Source organism: Stenella coeruleoalba (genome assembly GCF_951394435.1).
Source record: "Stenella coeruleoalba genome assembly, chromosome: 19".
Taxonomy (NCBI): Eukaryota; Metazoa; Chordata; class Mammalia; order Artiodactyla; family Delphinidae; genus Stenella; species Stenella coeruleoalba.
Window position 1 is genome coordinate 2,311,192 of NC_137165.1, and position 18,893 is coordinate 2,330,084.

The 18,893-nt window shown below is 54.0% G+C and overlaps 1 protein-coding gene and 1 pseudogene across 3 annotated transcripts in view; one reads left to right on the forward strand and one right to left on the reverse strand.

The window, feature by feature from the left end:
- LOC307176937 (receptor-binding cancer antigen expressed on SiSo cells-like) overlaps positions 1 to 795 on the reverse strand; it is a 107,080-nt pseudogene extending 106,285 nt beyond the window's left edge. Inside the window, exon 1 of the transcript XR_013831795.1 lies at positions 660 to 795. The product of XR_013831795.1 is annotated as a receptor-binding cancer antigen expressed on SiSo cells-like (transcript). The remainder of the gene's footprint in view (positions 1 to 659) is intronic.
- ALDH3A2 (aldehyde dehydrogenase 3 family member A2) lies at positions 477 to 18,234 on the forward strand. Of its 2 annotated transcripts, none has more exons than XM_079903513.1 (11): positions 477 to 526; positions 1,113 to 1,273; positions 2,547 to 2,778; positions 3,552 to 3,637; positions 5,349 to 5,557; positions 6,642 to 6,759; positions 8,439 to 8,580; positions 10,561 to 10,727; positions 12,055 to 12,154; positions 13,160 to 13,395; positions 15,853 to 18,234. In XM_079903513.1, the coding sequence occupies exons 2-11, from the start codon at positions 1,121 to 1,123 to the stop codon at positions 15,865 to 15,867; spliced, it is 1,458 nt and encodes a 485-aa protein (XP_079759639.1). In that variant the 5' UTR covers positions 477 to 526; positions 1,113 to 1,120; the 3' UTR covers positions 15,868 to 18,234. The 2 variants fall into 2 exon arrangements, with proteins under 2 accessions (XP_079759639.1, XP_079759638.1); XM_079903512.1 differs by lacking the exon at positions 477 to 526 and adding an exon at positions 911 to 995.
- The last annotated feature ends 659 nt before the right edge of the window (positions 18,235 to 18,893 follow it).

Here is an 18,893-nt window from a genome sequence, read left to right on the forward strand (position 1 = left end):
AAGATGGCAATGACTGCTGGGTGTGGAGGCCAAGTAATCAATAAACAACTTATCATAAGACTAAAAGAGGGGTTTTTTTCCGGCCAAACAGGACTATAGCGCAGGAGTGCTGTCTCCACCCAGGAGGAAAGCGCTCTGGCGAAGCATGGTTTTCAACACAGTTTCTTATATCTTGTCAGAACAAAGAACACACATCAAACAGGACAGGATACATGCCTTCAAGGTTTCACAAGAGACAGCGAGCCAGCACGACCCCGGCGTCTGGGAGGGAAGCTCACCCTCGAGGGAGCGCCAGCATCGGCGTCCCAGGAAAGGGACAGACATCCCCACCTTCAAAGCGGAGTCCTTCACGTCTGGATAACGCATTCTTTCCCCGAGTGGTGAAAGCAGAGGCACGAGACAAACAACCACGTGACAAGCTGATAAAGCCCAAGTCAAATCAGGTACAAGCCAGAAGGACGTCCGGCAATCTCCGCAGGTGCAGAGGAGAGCGAGGGGAGAACCCAGCTGCCGCGGGCATTGTCACGTGGGTGCAGGGGGGGGTCCGAGCTAGCTGCCCCTCTAGGGAGGGGGGGGCAGGGACCTGGGGGGGCGGCCCGGAGAGCGGCTGGTAAAGGGTAAAGGAGGGCGTGGGGGCGGGGCTGCTGAGGGGCACTCACCTGGGCGCCGAGTCCCCGCGGCTCCGAGCTGGAAGGGAGCGGGCCGGGCGGGCCGAGGGGCGCCGCGGCGTAAGGGCGACGCCTCCTGAGCCGCTGGGCACGGGGCCCGGCCCCAGCCCGGTCCGGCCCAGCCGTCCGCCCAGCCGTCCTCACCCCCTCGCCTGCCGACTCCTGGGGGCGGGGCCCACGCGGCGTCCGGCCTGCGCAGGTCACGTGGACCACGCCGGCCAATCGGCGCGCGGCTCGGGGTCGACCCGAGCTCGCAGGGCGGTGGCGGAGCAGTTAGCTGCGGCGAGCAGTTAGCTGCGGCGGAGCTAGCGCGCCGGCGGGACGGAGGTGCGGCCGGGGTCGCTGGGCCCGGGGACGGGGGGCGGGGATGGAGAGGCACCGCCCGGCGGCCCCGCGTCCGGCCCGCTCACCCCGCACGGCGCCCGATCTCCCCTGTCCCCGCAGGACTGGCCATGGAGCGCGAGGTGCAGCGGGTTCGCGCGGCGTTCGGGTCCGGCCGCTCGCGCCCCCTGACGTTCCGGCGGCGGCAGCTCGAGGCCCTGCGCGCGATGGTGCAGGAGCGCGAGAGGGACATCCTGGCGGCCATCGCCGCCGACCTGAGCAAGGTGCGCCCCCGGGACCTGCGCTCCACGGCCTGCCCCTTTTCCGCGGGCAGCTGTGGCCCTTTCCCTTTCCCTTCCCCTTCCCCTGGATTTGGGTCATTCGTCCGCTTCGTGTATTGCAGGCCTCTTCCTCTGAGTCGGGTTCTTGTCTTTTAACTTTGCGGTTTCTTACGCAGACACAGGGTTTTGCTTGTCGTCGTTGCGCTCGGATTTCCCTCGATGATGTTAGGTGCCACATCTGTGCACCCGCGAGTCACCCGGAGACCTTGTTACGATGCAGACGATGCTTCACTGGGTCTGGGGGGAGGGGGTTTGAGAGCCCGAGTTTTTGTAAGAAGCTCCCAGGTGATGTACCAATGGAACCACGCTTTGAGTAGCAAGGTCTTGGGGGAGTGTTTCGGGTTTAAAAATGGTCCCCTATGTTTTATAACACTGTTGTTACCACTTTGTTTCTAATTTTTCTCTTCATTTCAGGGGTAACAAGGCCTTGCTCTGGCTTTGCTAGGCTCCTTCGGCCCCTCCCCCTGGAAGATTATTTTGAGGGGTAGTAACATCAGTAGTAACAACAGGAACGCTAAAACTTCCTGAATAGCACTTTTGGTGGAGAGGAACTGTGATGTCAAATAGTCGCGGTGGATTTAAGGAAGATACCCAAAAAAGTCTGACTCATTCACTCTACAAGCATTTCCGAGGGTGTATATATAGGATGACTAAAGAAGTACAATAAACTCCTTGCCCTCGAGGGCTTTAAGTTTGGTTGGGAAACAGAACAGGCACAGAGAAAGTGGGGCTATAGTTTTAAGCCAGTGTATTAAGGCTGAAATGTTAAGATATAGGGGAAAGCATAATGACTATGGTTTATAAAGTGTGATCAAGGCACACCATTATTAATTAGGGAAGTTTTCGTGAAAGAGTTAACGTTTAAGCCTGACTTTAAATGGCTTGGATCAGTAAAGAAAGATTTAAAGGGATTGAATATATTAAGAAGGGAATTAGCAAGTCCTTACTGTGGGCTTGGAGGACACACAGGAATCTGCATGGCGAACCAGCTAGTCTGACAGGTTTGCCTGTCCTGATGCTTTTTTTTTTTTTTTTTTTTTTTTTGCATTGCCGTAAGGCTTAGTTCCCCGACCAGGGATCAAACCTGTGTCCCCTGCAGTGGAAGCACAGAAGCCTAACTACTGGACCGTCAGGGAATTCCCTGGCCCGATGCTTCTGACATTCAGGGCCAAGCGTGTCATACCCACAAAGGTTAACTGTGACCTTCTTGTAACAGAGCGAATTCAACGCATACAGTCAAGAAGTCATCACCGTGCTTGGGGAAATTGAGCTCGTGCTGGAGAAGCTTCCTGAATGGGCCGCTGCTAAACCAGCTCAGAAGAACCTGGTCACCATGCTGGATGAGGCCTACGTCCAGCCAGAGCCCCTGGGAGTCGTGCTGATCATCGGAGCTTGGAACTACCCCTTTGTCCTCACCGTCCAGCCTCTGATAGGAGCCATCGCTGCAGGTCTGGCATCAGCTTCCGTCCTTACGCTGTCTTCGAGAGGCGTGTTCTCTGAAACTGGTTGTACGTTAAGGATAGTGGTTAGTTAAATGCATTTGCTGTGGCGGCTCGCCTTGGTTTGCACCAGCAGTGTATTGAGAATTCATAAACGTTATTATTACTTGTTCAGTGGGCTCCAGAGATCTGTGGGGTGACTGCTTTTTGGGGCCCTGGAGAATGGACCTGCGAGGGCGTAGAGGCACGCGCGAGTCCACAGGCCCAGGTTTGGAGTCACACGTCCATAGCGTCATGTGGTTTCAGTTGCCACCTCTGGCTTTGGATGAACCAGTTGATTCTGTCTGACCCCTTTCTTCATTCAAATAAGGGCTCTGGGAGTCATGCTTGCTTGGGTCTGCAGCAAATGCCAAGGGATTCATTTCTCAGTTAACCAGGATCCAGACCAACAGCTTTATGTTGGCAAAGCTTGTCTGTGCGATAATCCCAGGGCAAAAGGAAAATCCAAGGGTGGGAGTGAGAACGGTGAGAGAAGGCCAGAGGCCTGGGGGAGCCTGGCTGGGGCCTCCCGTCAAGGACCTATGTGGTGAGCACTGAGGAGTTAGCCTTTGGGAAAGAGGCAGAGGGGCGAGCGCTCACGCCTGTGGTGAGGAAGACAGAACGCAGAGCCAGAAATAACCAGAGGAATTAACCCTTAGCCTGTGCTCCCCACAGGAGCTCCGTCTCATGGATGTTAGAATCGCTCGAGTACTAGACAACGTCCTGCTTTTTGCTTTGTTTAGGAAATGCTGTGATTATCAAGCCTTCTGAAGTAAGTGAAAATACAGCCAAGGCCTTGGCTACGCTCCTCCCTCAGTACTTAGACCAGGTAAGAGGACCTTGCCCCCTCTCTGGCACGTCTGTCTGTCCGTCTGGCACACACTCTGCTCTTCATGCTGGCTTGCGTCATTGGTGGTCAGGCCTCCACACTCATTTTCCCTCAGCCTCCCACGGCTGGCTTAACAAGAGAAGTTAAGTTCCAAAAAAACTGTGGAATAGTTCAGCTACTGTAGTTACACAGTTTGGTCAGGCCGGCGGCCTTATCGGCACCCCTGCTGTTAACAAAGCCTCCGCTGCCATCTGGCATTTCGCATTAACCTTTGATCTGACGTGATTTTAGGTGTATCCTTCTAGTGAGTTATTTATTGAGGGGCTGGTACCGTGCTGGGCGCTCTTCACGAGGTACAGTTACGTGAACACACGTCTACATTTAAACGGGCATGTTTGTGGCCCGAAAACTACAGAAAGAAAAAGGCCTCCTGACCCAGAGTGTGGACCCTCACTCAGAGTTACAGTGCTGGCATTGACGAGTATCGGAAGCTGGGACTTCCCTGGCGGTCCAGTGGTTAAGACTTCGCCTTCCAATGCAGGGGGTGCGGGTCCGATCCCTGGTCGGGGAGCTGGGATCCCGCGTGCCTTGCGGTCCAAAAACCAAAACAAAAAACAGAAGCAGTATTATAACGAATTCAATACAGACTTTGTAAATGGCCCACATCAAAAAAAAAAAAAACCTTTAAAAAAAGAGTATCGGAAGCGGTGGAGAAAAGACGATCTCTGAAGCAGAGGTCTGGTGCCCCCCGTGGAGGAGATTGTGACGCCACGTGAACTGGGGCCGTTAGCTCTGCGTGGAGGGGTCCTCGGTGCGCGCCAGGGAGACGCAGCTGTGCAGCGTCGCACCTGTAGTCGGCCACGTTTTCTGACAGCGGTCTACAAGCCACCTCCGGTTCTCGGAGGAGCCGTGCTCCCCGTGTTGGCTCATCCCTGCCACGGCGGCCATGGAGCAGTGTTGTCCCAGGGCCTGGGGTACCCAGTGCAGAAGGGCGGTGAAGGCAGTGAGGTAGGGCAGATGCTTCACTGTCTCACTCTGCCTGGATGGGGGTCGTCACTGCGGCCCTGCCTCCCTCGGCTTGTTGGGGACCGACCACACAGGCTCTGTGGATTCAGGCGGAGGCGAGCTAAAGCCTGAAACGCCTGTCGGGCCGCTGAGCTGTGAGTAGAGATGGAGGGGAAACACGGGGCCCACGAGCCGGCTTGTGCTCGGTGTCCCGCCGCCACTCTTCACACCGTGACTATCCTCTCCCGTGCGATAGCTGCAGACGGTTGCACGGTGCACATGAGGGTTCAGTGCACAGCGCTGTGACGTCCCCCCATCACAAGAGGAGGCTGAGGCTCAGAGGCGTCGGGTGGCCGCCAGCAGGCACGTGAGCCAGAGGATGACGGGGCGCAGGTGCAGCCCGGACCTGCCCCTGGAAGCGCTCCCCTGGCGGCCTTTGCACACATTCGGGCGCAGTTACTCGGTTCCCCCGTGCCCTGAGCCCCACGCTGAGCCGCGTGCAGAGAGGACGTCCGGGTGGACGCGCCTGGGGCCTGTCCTGTGGTCACCGACAGTGGCCACGTTCCCACAACCCTCCCCTCTCCCAGCCCCCGTCTTGTGGTTTCCCGGGGCCAGTCTCCACCTTTTCCTGGTTTCACTGAATGTTACGTGTTTACGTCAGACGATACGATTCCTTCGGTGATGCGAGTGTTTGTCTTTCTTTAAGGACCTGTACGCGGTTGTTAATGGTGGCGTCGAGGAAACCACGGAGCTTCTGAAGCAGCGATTTGACCACATTCTCTACACGGGAAACACCACTGTTGGAAAAATTGTCATGGAAGCCGCCGCCAAGCATCTGACCCCGGTGACCCTTGAACTGGGAGGGAAGAGTCCGTGTTACGTTGACAAAGACTGTGACCTGGACGTTGCCTGCAGGTGAGACCGGTTATCTGGACTCCCCCGGCAGGCTGGCGTGCCCTGTACCTCCTCGCTGGGCACTGCCGTTGATGTCCTCACAGGGACCAGAACTCTTTCACAAACCACGCCTTGGCGCCACAGCCAGAGGAGATGAACACGAGGTTGTGACATCACACAGTTGCCCTCAGGATGAGGAAAAGCTATTTCTGTTCTCTAGATAATAGACCTGGCAAGAAGTTTTACTGTTCTGATAGCTGATCCAGGAAGTAGGTAATGCCAGTAGGTAATGCCAGGGATCCTGTGTGCCTAATAAGATCTTTAAATTTCCAAAGAAAGGGCATTATGCTGATCTCTTAACTGAGTTCCTTTATTGATAAAACCAATAATTCTCATCTTTTAACTGAGATGAGAATAATAGCATCTTGCATCTGAGAACCAGAAGATGCAAGGTTTCGGGTTGTCTCCGCTAAATCAGTTCAGCTAACAGGAAGCGCCCAAACCCACAGCTGACTGTGCTGGCATGGCGTGGCTCTCCCTCCCTTCAGACAAGGGGAGCGGGGGGCGTCGGCCGGGCTCCGGGTGGGCTCTGTAAGTAGACGTCTACTTGCTGGAACAGGGGACCCCGGTTCGTGGGTTTCCATCCGAGCCCGGGCCCAGCGTCCCAGATCGGGGAGGGCTTCTGGTCCTGCCTGTACCTGGCATCTTGCAGCAGGACCAAGCCACAGCAGGAGCCGTGCTGTCTGTGGAACCCCTGTCCTCCCAGATGTCCTCTCGGCCGGGGTGGGAGAAGGAGGGTGTCAGGAGGCTGTTTCTCTCTTTTCCTGCCGCAGGCAGTGGCTTCCCTGCGTATAAAGTAACGTTTCTCATGAACTGGCAGGAGGCTTTCCCTGCTTTGTAGAACAGCCTACGCCAATTGAAAATGCGTCCTCAGTTCCAGCCAACTGATATAGAGATGAGTTTTCGAAACATTTTTTTTTATCAAGATTACCAAATACATATACGTACTAGTAATCTTGACAGCTAGCTGAAAAACGTTCAGATGGCGCCGAAGCGCGTGACAGGGGCGTGGGGACTGAACTCTGCCTGCTCGTGCTTTTCCCAGACGCATCGCCTGGGGCAAGTACATGAACTGCGGCCAGACCTGCATCGCCCCCGACTACGTGCTCTGCGAGCCGTCCCTCCAGGACCAGATCGTGCGGAAGGTGAAGGAGGCCGTGAAGGTTCGTGTTTCCCACCTCTGGGTCCACTGGTCTCACTGGGATACAGAGTGAAATCAGATGTTTGCAGGGGGCATCGCCCCACCCCCTCCCGGGAACATTCCAGGAGCAGGTGACTGAACTAATTTCCTGGCTAATGCAAAGTGCTCTCGTAGCGTGGTAGCAGGGTGAGGTTGGTGCTGCACACGCTGACACTGTCCAGTTGATTTGTGGACGGCACAACTCGTTAGGTGTAGAACGGACCTTAAAAAAAAAAGCCCAGTAGCTGTTGTGTGGTCTGGGGAGAACATCGCGAGGCCTCTGCGGTGTGGCCAAGGCCCTCGCCGCGGTGCGGCGATCGAGGTTAGCGGTGCTCGGCTGTGCCGGCGGTTTACAGAAGCCAGCAGTTTCGAGGAACGTGCACTCTTGACGCGGCCATCAGTCTTTGAGCGCGTTTCAAATGGCCATCTCTAGCGAGGGGACCAAGGAAGGCTACACGGTGGTGTCCTGAGCTGAGCCAGAAGGAACGTAGGACTGGGACTGGAAGCAAGGAAGGGATGAAGCTGTGACAGCTCAGCGGTGGGAGCCCCCTGGGTGGAGAAACTATTGGAACCACCGTTGTTCACTCGCCGGGTACTGACCGAGCCCTGAAAGGAAGGCTCTGGAACACCCAGGAGTGACGTAGGTGAGCAGCAAGGTGACGTGGAAGCTGGACGTTAGTGGCGGGACCGCGATGGGGCCGGACAAGGAGAGTGTGAAAGGGGAGCTTGGCCCGACTCTGGGAAGACACTGGGGCTGCTGGGGACGTGCTCGGGTGAGTGTGGTGAGGAACTGGGTTTCCAGGAGGCGTGTGTTCTCTCGTCGCCGTGGCTCTCCACTGGGGGTCACTGGGAGCCGTTTCAGAAAAGCCCCCAGTCCCCCGCTCCGAAGACGGTGGTCCAGCAGGGCTGGGGTCTCCAGGTGATGCTGAGGTGCGGCCAGCGCTGAAAGCCACTCCTGTGGCTCCGGCGTTGGGGCCCAAGAACACGCATTGCAACACGCTGCCCGGGAGCTTCCTTCCTCCCGGGTTCGAGGCGGCTGCAGGGGGTGGACCGTGCTCAGTGCCGCTGGAGAGTAGATTGAGAGCTCCCGCGGGGCTGACTGCTTGGCTTCTGAGGCTCTCTTACTCTGGGTGACTTACCAAGACTGTGTTTTGATCTTTTGAGTGGTTTCACGGTTATCTGTGACTGGTGGAAGTTCCAGTCCAGAGAAGACCTGACACGAGGAAATAGCGCAAAGCTCAGCAAACCCTTTCTGCAAAAGGGGAAACACACAGGCGGTCAGTGTTTTAGGCTTTGCAGGTCACAGGGCCTCTGCCACCACCACCCAGCTCCTCGCAGGACAGCAGCCAGAGCTGATAGGCAAGCGCGCGTGTGGCCCCGACACGGGGCGAGACCCCCCCTACTTGCTCTGTGTCCACCCCCAGGAGGGACCCATGCCAACCCCCGAAACCGTGGAAAATGGGAGACGTGTGTGTGTGCTGTAACTCCTGTCCTTGACCTGCCAAAGAGCTTAGTCTTACTGCTGTTAAAGGATTTGGGGGCTGGGGGGTTGGATTCTGTGAGGATACAAAACCAGATTTGGGGCCATGGTGAATTTTATAATTATTAAAGAAATTAAAATATGGGTCTTTGGTGACAACTAGATACTGCTGTTTTCAACAGGAATTTTATGGAGAAAACGTAAAAGCATCCCCCGACTATGAAAGGATCATCAACCTGCGTCATTTCAAGAGGATACGAGGTTTGCTTGAAGGACAGAAGATAGCTTTTGGCGGGGAGACCGATGAGGCCACACGCTACATAGGTAACGGAGACTCATCTCGTCCTGTAGGGAGGGGCCGCTCAACAGTTTTTATTGACACTCTTTACCGACACTGAATCAACTATTAGGTGTAGAGTGATTAATAAGCTATTAAATACTGCTTTCTGGTACACTGCTTTGTTACAAGCAAGTTAAAGATGACTTTATATATGTATACGTTGAGTAACTCTATTTAGTTGTTTGTATTTACACACGTATTTTATCTAACTTTTTCTTCCTGGCAACCTTGAGAAGCAGAACCAGACTCTGTAGTTATTTCCAGCTTACGGCTGGGAAAACAGCCCAGAGAAGGAAATAGCTCAACCACAATCGCACAGCTAGCCGACAGCAGTCCTGTTCCAGAAAGAACGTTTTCACCCATCATGCTTGACCTCGCTATTGACTTTCTTGTTGTGTTCTTTGTTTTTTTGCCACGAGTATGTATCACTTTGAATTTTAAACACACTTATCTAAAATAACACCTAAGATGAGGGAAGAATCACTCATGGGGGGCGCAGTGGTTAAGAATCCTCCTGCCAATGCAGGGGACACGGGTTCGAGCCCTGTTCCGGGAAGATCCCACATGCCACGGAGCAACTAAGGCCATGCGCCACAACTACTGAGCCTGTGCTCTAGAGCCTGCAAGCCACAACTACTGAAGCCCGCGTGCCACAGCTACTGAGACCACCTGCCACAACTACTGAAGCCCGCACATCTAGAGCCCGCACATCTAGAGCTCGTGCTCCCAACAAGAGAAGCCACCGCAGTGAGAAGCCCGCGCACCGCAAGGAAGAGTAGCCCCCACGCGCCGCAACTAGAGAAAGCCCGCGCGCAGCAACAAAGACCCAACGCAGCCAAAAATAAATAAATAAACAACTTATTTTTAAAAAAAAAAAGATCACACCTGAAGTTGGCGAAAAAGCTGCTCCGCAAATCTGTTTACCTGTTTCCTCTCATCATCACCAAAAACCCCAACTTTTCAAAAACAGAACTTAAGGGACTTAAACAGTACGGAGAAAAGTATGCTCTCGGCCTGTTAGTTCAGCGGCTCCTTAACACCCCCAGAGCCATGGGGGTTCGTCTTTGGGTCCTGCCGGCCCAGCATGTTGACTGCCTGCCTCTATGCCCATGAGTGGTGAGAGGGAAGGTCGGCCGTGATTAGCTCAGACTACTTAGGAGCTTCCCCCAACCTGGTCCAGGGTCACCTCACCTAAGCGCGTGGCTCTGCAGAGGGGGATGGACACCTCTCTGGCCCAGGGAAGCCGCGGGCAGCAGATCTGAGGCAGCGGCTTCTGTACCCCCGGGCGTGCTGGAGAGAGCCGTCCCGTGCCATGCCTCCAGGACAACCTGGTCGTAACCGTGGGTGGAGGCAAGAGCACGCTTGTTCTGTCAGGTGTCTTCTCCTGTAGTCGACCCTCCAGCCCATCCGCAGGGTCTCCCCGAGCACTGCGGCTTGGGGACTTCTTGGTGTGGACACTGGACACCCCACAAAGCTCTTCAGGATCCATGTCGTCCTCCGGTCTGTGTCTTTCCCCAGAGTGGACGGAACGCTGAGATAAGGCTTAGGGAATCCCACCATTTCATTACATTTTCTGAACCTGACGCAGTTGTAATCAAGATCAAAGAGATCACAGGCAGGAACGTACTTCTATTAAGAAGCTGTACTGGTTTGGTCCACCGAGGGGCCCTCTGTGCTCCCAGGAAGGCCTATCCACAGAAAGACGCAGGAATGTGGTGCTGAACAGGGTTAAACACGCGCAGGTTTTACTCAAGCCTGTATCTCCCCCTGGGTTTGCACAAGGATACCTGATGCACACGCGTGGAGACGTAATATTTGCACGCTTCACCCACGTACTTGGGACTTGTCTCAGTAGACGACACCTGGGCGGGAGTGGGGAAGGGATGGGTGGGTGACCCAGTGAGCCAGACGTGAGGTGAGAGTTTGGCATTTCTGTCTCCTGCTTGAGCGTTTTCATTTTTCAGCCCCAACGATACTCACTGATGTGGATCCTAAAACCAAAGTGATGCAAGAGGAAATTTTTGGACCAATTCTTCCAATAGTGCCTGTGAAGAATGCAGAAGAAGCCATACAGTTCATAAATGAACGCGAAAAGCCCCTGGCTTTCTACGTGTTTTCTCATAACACTAAGGTAAACTTCCCAGCATGCAGCTCGCTCTCAGAAGCCATGCTCCTTCTCTGCTGTACAGCAAATGCTGATTATTTCGTCTGGTGCCAGAGTCCCCCAGTCCTGGGTAATGAGGCCCTGGGGTTAGGGCTGTGACCCTTCCCTTACTCCCTGGGGTCAGAGCTGAGTCTTCGGGGCGAGCGTCACAAGCCTGGTGACTCACAGACACCTGCCATGTCACTGGGAGACGTCTGAGCACCTGCATCAGAAGCGCTTCTGCTGTTGATCTGTAGGGGGTCCTGTGGTAGGGCCCCGGCTCTTACCCACGCGGCGTCCGCGGCCCGCAGGGCAGTGTCTCTGGCGCTGCTGAGGGAGGTGCTTGGGAAGCCTCGGACTTGGCTTTCTCCAGCCACGGGGCTTTGTGGTTGGAGTGGTGTTGCCGTCCCAGCCTGGCCGGCAGACCACACGCCACCCCAGGCCCAGCAGCCCTGCCGCCGCCCTCCACGCGGCCCGTCCGTATGCACCTCGAGGTGACCGGCTGCTGCTAAGGGACAGTGGCCTCAAGGTGGGCCAGTGGGCCAGGAGCCTCTGAAGAAAGGGGAAAACTCGGAAGGGAGGGTGCAGCCAGGTGAGGTCGAGGAGTTCCCACGGCAGGTGTTTTCTGCAGAGCCTCTGCCGGGGCCACGCAGGGGGTCTCGGGGCAGCTTCTAGAGCTGGTGATGCTGGCGGCGCTGGCGCGGTACCGATCTCTACAGACCGTCCGGGAAGACCAGACGTGCGGGGCTCAGCTAGGAATGGGTTAGTGGTACACAGCGGTCTGACGGTTGAAATGACCACAGGCAGTGGTGGACAGAGTGGAAGCTGCGGTCTGCGGCCCAGGCACGGGGCGGCGGGTCAGGCTCGGTCCCAGGGTCAGCAGCGACCTTTGCTACAGAGGACTTGGTGGGTCAGCAGCCAGGGGAGGTGACATTTACCAGTCCAGTGTCATCGTGCCCATTCACGTCCCGGGCCAACCAGCGATTTCCTTCAAAAATAGGATGCTACCTCTGAAATCTTGAATCTTTTTTACATTTCCTAGAAACGAAATGATACCTGTTAATCACATGCCATCCTTTAAAGCAGAGATAGAGAAATATTAACAATTTTTAAAACCTGGAATATAGCCTGAACCATCCCTGGTAAGAAAGGCCCTGGCTGTGGTCCCGGGGGTCCAGCACTGGGGTGTGCCCGGGTGCATGGGCCCAACTCTTCAGGTCGTCCGGGTCTCACTCAGTGCCCCCAGCCTCGAGGAGGATGTGGGTCCCAGGCCAGGGGCGACTGACCCGGAGCCTCTGTTCCTTCTCGTCCTCAGCTCATCAAGCAAATGATCGACAGGACGTCCAGCGGGGGCGTCACGGGCAACGACGTCATCATGCACTTCATGCTCAGCTCCCTGCCCTTCGGAGGCGTGGGTGAGGCCCCCTCCCGGTCACTGCCCCTGCAAGCCGCTGCCTGGGGTCCACCTCTGTCCCGCCCCCTGCTCTCCATCCCCAGTCTGTAATGACTGTTCTTTCTTGCGTTGCTTCACTGGTTTATGGATCTTCTCCCAGATTCAGGGCATTTCTTAGGCCAAAAATCAGGTCTCAGGTGAACTGATAAATGCCCTCTGTCCTTTATCGAATGAGGTAGCACATGACGGGCTCACAGCGCCAGGAGCAGACAGCAGCCAAGGGCTTGAACGTCCTTTTGCTTTTTGGGGCTAAAGGGGCAAAACCAAACAAAACACTATAGAAAGTTACAAGGGAAAATGTAGTAGCCTCCGAGGCATAAGCACTGTTAGCGTTTTGGCTTGTCGTTTAGATTTTCTTCCTTAAAATGCACGTCTCTTGACACACGTCACAGAGTCTCCCTGCAGCTTCAGCTGTCACCTAGGTGATGCCCCAGCGGCCCGGCCCCAGTAAGCTGCGCGCCGGGTGCCTTGTGCCACGTGCTCGTCCGCCCGGCTCACTTGACCGAGCAGGGAAGTGAGCGCGGTCCCGGAGCACAGGTCCGAGAGGCCTGTTGCCACACAGCCGCTTGACCCCACTGTCCTGGCCTTGGGCACCTTCCAGGAGCCTGGGGGAGCAGTGGCTCAGGCACGTACCACGGCGGGAACAGGCACATGCGGCTCTTGGAGTGGACCGTTTGGAGTCCCGCTCGGGCCCTGCCCAGCCCCCTCTCCCTCTCAGGAGGTGGGGCTCTGGTGAGAGTGAGCTTGGTCCCTGGCATCAGTGACAGCCAGCACCCCGGGAGCTGCTGGTCCCTGCCCTGCTCTCGGAGAGCGTCCTGTGCCAGGGGCCCGCCGTGCGGGGGGCGCTAGGAGGACGTCCTGGAACGAGCCACGTGCGCCGGTGGAGGGGTGCAGCCGGGGTGCCGTGTGCACGGAAGGAGCGCCGTCACCCACAGCGGAGCCCGTCTCGTCTGTTCCTTTATTTCAGGGTCCAGTGGGATGGGAGCGTATCACGGAAAACACAGTTTCGATACTTTTTCGCATCAGCGTCCCTGTTTATTAAAAAGCCTGAAGCGAGAAGGCGCAAACAAACTCCGGTATCCTCCCAATAGCCAGTCGAAGGTGGACTGGGCCAAACTGTTCTTCCTGAAACGGCTCAACAGAGGGAAACTCGGGCTTCTGCTGCTTGCCCTCCTGGGCGTCGTGGTGGCGGCGCTCATGAAGGTGAGTCCCCGGGACTCGGGCGCCCGGCGCCTCCAGGTGCACCTCTTGCGTCTCGGGAGCACCTCTGGTCTTTCAAGCAGCTCTCTCCTATTAACTTCCAGAGCCTAAGACTGAGGTCAGGGAGCTTCAGGCTGCTGGGCCGCCCTGCTTTTCCGGGCATCCCTGGCTGCCTCTGTGCTCTGGCGGCAGGGACCGTGCAGCCCACAGGCCTCAGTCCTTACAGGAGGCGTGTGGCGGCCTCTGGTCTGAGAGTTCAGAGCCCCATCGAGCGTGCTGCCGAAGTCCGAGCCGCCTCACCCTCTGACCCTCTTGCTGTTGGTGCCTGAGCGTCAGTTTGGTTCCTGGCTGTGCAGGAACCCGGTGTGCGTGGGGGTGGAGGACAGCGTGCCGGGGACGGGGCTAGTGGGGAAGCAGCTGTGCTGGGGGAAGCTGGCCTGTGGCGTTTCTCTCTGGTGACTGGCCGTTCCGGGCGTGGACTTGCTAAGAGACCCTCATGACAGCCAGCGTCCAAGGACGGTCCGTATCCTCGGGGCGGGGCCAGATTCTAGCATTTAATGGGAACAGCTCTGTTCATATCTGTATTTTGTTGAAATGTTGAAAGGGGGTCGGCTCACCTTACAGTGTCACAGCTTTGGTGGAACTGGACCTACCGGTCACGTCTGAGATCGTTTGGGTTTCCTCGGAAATACCAGGCTGTGCTGAGAAAGGCCCTGTTGATCTTTCTGGCAGTTCACAGATTGTGCCGTCCTGGGAGCCAGGAACGCCAGAACCCAGCCCTGTCTATTGAGAGGAGGTTGGGCTGTTTCTTTCCTTTCTGTCAAGTGGGCCAGCTTGGGGTGTGCTCTCTTCCAGTCGTTTGTTTTTCTACACTTGGAGGCTTAGGCGTTATCAGAAAAAGAATGTCTCCAGACGTTCTGGACCATGGCCTAGAGTGTCAGAGTGTGAAAACTTAACTTGGCCACAGGTTTCCAAGGGTGAGGTCGGCTTGCTGGACTCCCAAGATTAGAGGTCGTGGCTCAGCTGGGTCTGGGTGAAGCATTCATTACTTCCAGAAAAGGATGGTCTCATGCACTCAGCTGTCCCAGAGGACATGCCTGCTGACCCACTCATAGTCACCTTCCTTTGTTTCAGAATTTGAGAATAATCTTATAAAAAGCTCCAAGTCGCTATTTATTTTGGTTTTGAGTTGTTTCGTTTTTTTTTTTTTTTAAAACTTCGACTTTAGAATTCATGTAGCAGACTTAGTGAATCAAAACATCTTGTGGGGTGTAGAACTTTCTGGGTTTTTTTCTTCCGCTTCTTCCTGAGGTCGGAGGTGCGCTTGGGTCTCTGGTCACTGTTAGCCTATCTTTCTTCCCCGAGACGTGGGTCCCCAGCCTGACAGGCATCTTCTTGGTCTGGATGGAGTTTCTTAGCCTCATGGAAAATTCGGAGGTGCGGGCTGACTGTGCCCCGTATTCCCAGGAGGGCTCCCCCAGGTGCAATGCCCCGTGCCCCACAGGCTAGGGCAGGCCAGGTGGCCCGCCCAGAGTTCCCGAAAGGGTTTGGCAGACAAACCTTTCTCTGGTAGGGTCTAGAGAAGCAGCAGTGTATAAAAACGTTTATTCGGCTGGGAACAAGAAAATATGGCTTTGATCCCGGGCTCTGGGATCGACTTAATTATGGCTTCGGCCGAGGCCTCTTCTGAGCCCAGAGAGCGAGGGCACGGGCACCCGGAGGTCCAGGCCGCTTCCAGCCGCACCTCTCTGCGCTCCTTACTGGGAGCCCGTGTGTTCGTCGTCCCGATTGTTTTGGATTCAGTGTGAGACGGCGTAAAGATTTGGGGGTTTCTCTCCTCTTTGCTGCTTCTCTGCTCTTCTCTCTGTGTTTTTACCCGCTTCTTATCAAATCACCTTTTAAACAAATGACTCTGAGCCTAAACTGTCCATTTACTTGAGGAATCTACTGGCGGTAACTGCAGACATTTTTCTGAAATTGCTTTTTGCACTTAGTAGTTATTTTGTTATGTGCTTGAATATGATTATAGTAATTCACTTTACTAGAATTAGAATGGATTTGGAACATTTTAAAATGGGAAACTGAAAGCGGCAAAACTGTCAATCCAAAGGGAACATATCAGAACCTCAGAGTGGGGGAAAAAAGTTGAGGAAAATAAAAGGTTCAAATTGAACGATGTCATCGGGCCTTTGAAAATGAAATCCAACGTTTGAACTCTGCGGTTGTGGCCGTGCTTCTTTAAGCCTCAGTGGGTACTGGTGAAATTCACCACTGGGGGAGGGCATGACCTGTCATCCTCAGCCCGGCCACACTTAAGACTCCTTAGGGATCTGTGGGCCTTGTTGACATGGTCCTTAGGACAGACGGTACGTGTCAGGGTCCCGATCCTGGGCCCATGTTCCAGGGCTGGTGGGGACATTGTAAACCGGTGGTAACCCAGATTCCTTTCTCCTCCCCCAGGCTGGATGCTACTGAAGAGTGATCCGTGCCGCCGCGTCATCCTCTCTACCGAATTATTCTTCTACCAAATAATTAATGAACCAGTAATTTTGAAATCCTGCCAAAAATTGTAAGACAGTATGCAAATGCACCATCGCCAAACCTAAAAGTCATTGCCACTCACCATTAATAAAACTCACCGTTTCAGCCAAAGCCCAGCACTCGCCCGCCCAGTAGTGAGACACTCGGAGAACCCCCATCCCTAGAGCTCTGGGCTGGGGGAGGGGAGAGCGCGCTGGGAGAACCTGAGTTCGCAGAACCTGCTCAGCGACTCTGCTGCTCAGGGGACATGGGACACCCTGCCCTTACCGCGGGCATCACCCTGTGGCCTTCCAGAGCCCAGCCCCGCCCAGGCTTCCAGGTCTCAGTCCAGAGAGGTGAGGCGAGGTCTCCCAGCCCCCTTGGGGTTCGAGGCACTAGAACTGAGGTGTGGGGGCTCCCTGTCCCTCGTCTGTTGGGACTTGAAAGCCTGACCTCCGGGAGTCGGCCCTCCTCTCTCATCCACTCTCTGTCCTGTCTCGTGCTTGGTCTGTGATGGTCCGTGCGGCCGTCCACACGCGGTTTTGTGACTCATGTCACTCACTCAGAGCATCTTGTAAATCCTAGGGCTTCCTGGAAGACAGTTGCCAATTTCATACAAGTATCAGCTATCATTCCTAGGGTGCAGGAGTTGTAGAGTTCTGCATCTTACAAAACCCACCTGGCATTTTTTACTGCTGTCCTGAAAGTACTCATAACAATACTTATCCTCGCATAATAGGACCTTCAAGTTGCAAGTTAATGGCTCTTCAAGGACAAATCTAAGTTTCTTATTTCTGTAGCACAAGGCAAGTAAATTTCCCTTTTTTAGACTTGAGAGAGATGCCTTTCTGAATAGATTGGGTCCACAGAACTTAACGTGGGGACCATTTCCCGTCCTGGACGGCTCTGCAGCCCTGAGAGCCTCGGGGGCTGGTGAGTGGGCGTCTGTAGGAGGACCCTGAGCCACAGCAGCTGCCCCGCCAAAGGGGACGGAAGACACAGGGAGATGACACCACCCCCTACCCCCACCCCCCGGACCCCGGCCTGGGGCACTTCAGCCAGATGGAAAGTCTGAAGGAGAGCCCTCGGGGCAGGGGGCCGGTGGTGGTCCGGGCTGCAGGGGCCGCACCCTCCCCGCCTCCACGCTTGAGAAGACTCGGCTGCTCAGTGAGAGAGTGTAACTCACTCTAGGAACGTGTGATCTACCACTGAGTGAACTGCTCCGTTAGGCTGTCTGCAGTATGTTACATCTGCATCACAGGACAAGGTGGTGAGAATCCATCACTAGACTAGTTTAGGAAACAGCTGCTTAAACCACTATCAGAATAATCAATCATAAAAGAGCTCAGACAGAATTTCAATACGGAATTTTCATTTGGTATATTGTACGTTACACTTTTTTTATATACAGCAGGTTATTAGTCATCCATTTTATACACATCAGTGTACACATGTCAATCCCAATCTCCCAGTTCATCCCACCACCACCACCACCCCCCACCACTTTCCCCCCTTGGTGTCCATACATTTGTTCCCTACATCTATGTCTCTATTTCTGCCTTGCAAACCAGTTCATCTGTACCATATTTCTAGATTCCACATATATGCATTAATATACGACATTTTTCTCTTTCTGACTTACTTCACTCTGAATGACAGTCTCTAAGTCCATCCACGTCTCTACAAATGACCCAGTCTTTTTCCTTTTTATGGCTGAGTAATATTCCACCGTATATATATGTACCATGTCTTCTTTATCCATTGATCTGTCGATGGGCATTTAGGTTGCTTTCATGACCTGGCTATAGTAAATAGTGCTGCAATGAACATTGTAGTACGTGTCTCTTTTTGAATTATGGTTTTCTCCAGGTATATGCCCAGGAGTGGGATTGCTGGGTATGGTGGTTCTATTTTTAGTTTTTTAAGGAACCTCCATACTGTTCTCCATAGTGGCTGTATCAATTTACATTCCCACCAGCAGTGCAAGAGGGTTCCCTTTTCTCCACACTCTCTCCAGCACTGATTGTAGATTTTTTTGATGATGGCCATTCTGACGGGTGTGAGGTGATACCTCACTGTAGTTCTGATTTGCATTTTTCTAATAATTAGTGATGTTGAGCCTCTTGTCCATCTGTATGTCTTCTTTGGAGAAATGTCTATTTAGGTCTTCTGCCCATTTTTTGATTGGGTTGTTTGTTTTTTTTAAGATTGAGTTGCATGAGCTGTTTATATATTTTGGAGATTAATCCTTTTTCCGTTGATTTGTTTGCAAATATTAAACATTCTAATTAAGCAAAATGATTGACTTGTCTACTAGTATATTCTGCTTCAGAATAAATACATTGTATTTGGTAAAATTGGCATGAATTGTAATAACGTTCTTCGTTTTCAGATATCCCGTTGGAGACAATTCTTTGACCACAAGTTTTCTCCAACTATAAATCCATTTTTTTGCCTTTATCTATCGAAAGGTGGTGTTGGTCACCTTTCTTTAACTGATTTTTTCTCATTTTAAATTCTCAGCCAAGAAGATTTTTCTCAAGTTTTACTTTGTCATTTGTGGGTTGTTTTTAAAAATAATCTATAGAGTAGATAGGTTTTTTTTTTCCCAACTATATCCTCCTTCCCCATCTGCTGACCCAAAACAAGTATTTCTGTAAGCACGTTCACGAGACACCAATCCCATAAGGTTTTACACAAAAACTGGCCCCACTGCCGACCCTGCCTAGAAGGGGTTTGTAAAGCACACCAGCATCTTAAAGATCCCAGGCCTACAGAACCTTTGACGTGCCGATGTGTGTTGTTTCCCGAACTTACTTGAGCATGGAGTCCGTTTTCCTCAATACCTCTCAGCCTTAGGACACGTGACGTGCCTCTTCTGTGCTCCGTACCTGGTTGTTGTGTTTGGGTGCAGAAGCTGTCTTCATGTCACATGAGGATGCAGGCCTCTGCTTTCCTGTGGGCGGAGGGCCTGCAGCAGG

Bases quoted from the DNA above. Each gene is read 5' to 3' on its own strand.
- ALDH3A2 (XM_079903513.1), top strand. From the start codon at position 1,121: ATGGAGCGCGAGGTGCAGCGGGTTCGCGCGGCGTTCGGGTCCGGCCGC. The intron at 2,779-3,551 runs GTCTGGCATCAG...TGCTTTGTTTAG, and splicing joins GATAGGAGCCATCGCTGCAG to GAAATGCTGTGATTATCAAG. The intron at 5,558-6,641 runs GTGAGACCGGTT...TGCTTTTCCCAG, and splicing joins GACCTGGACGTTGCCTGCAG to ACGCATCGCCTGGGGCAAGT.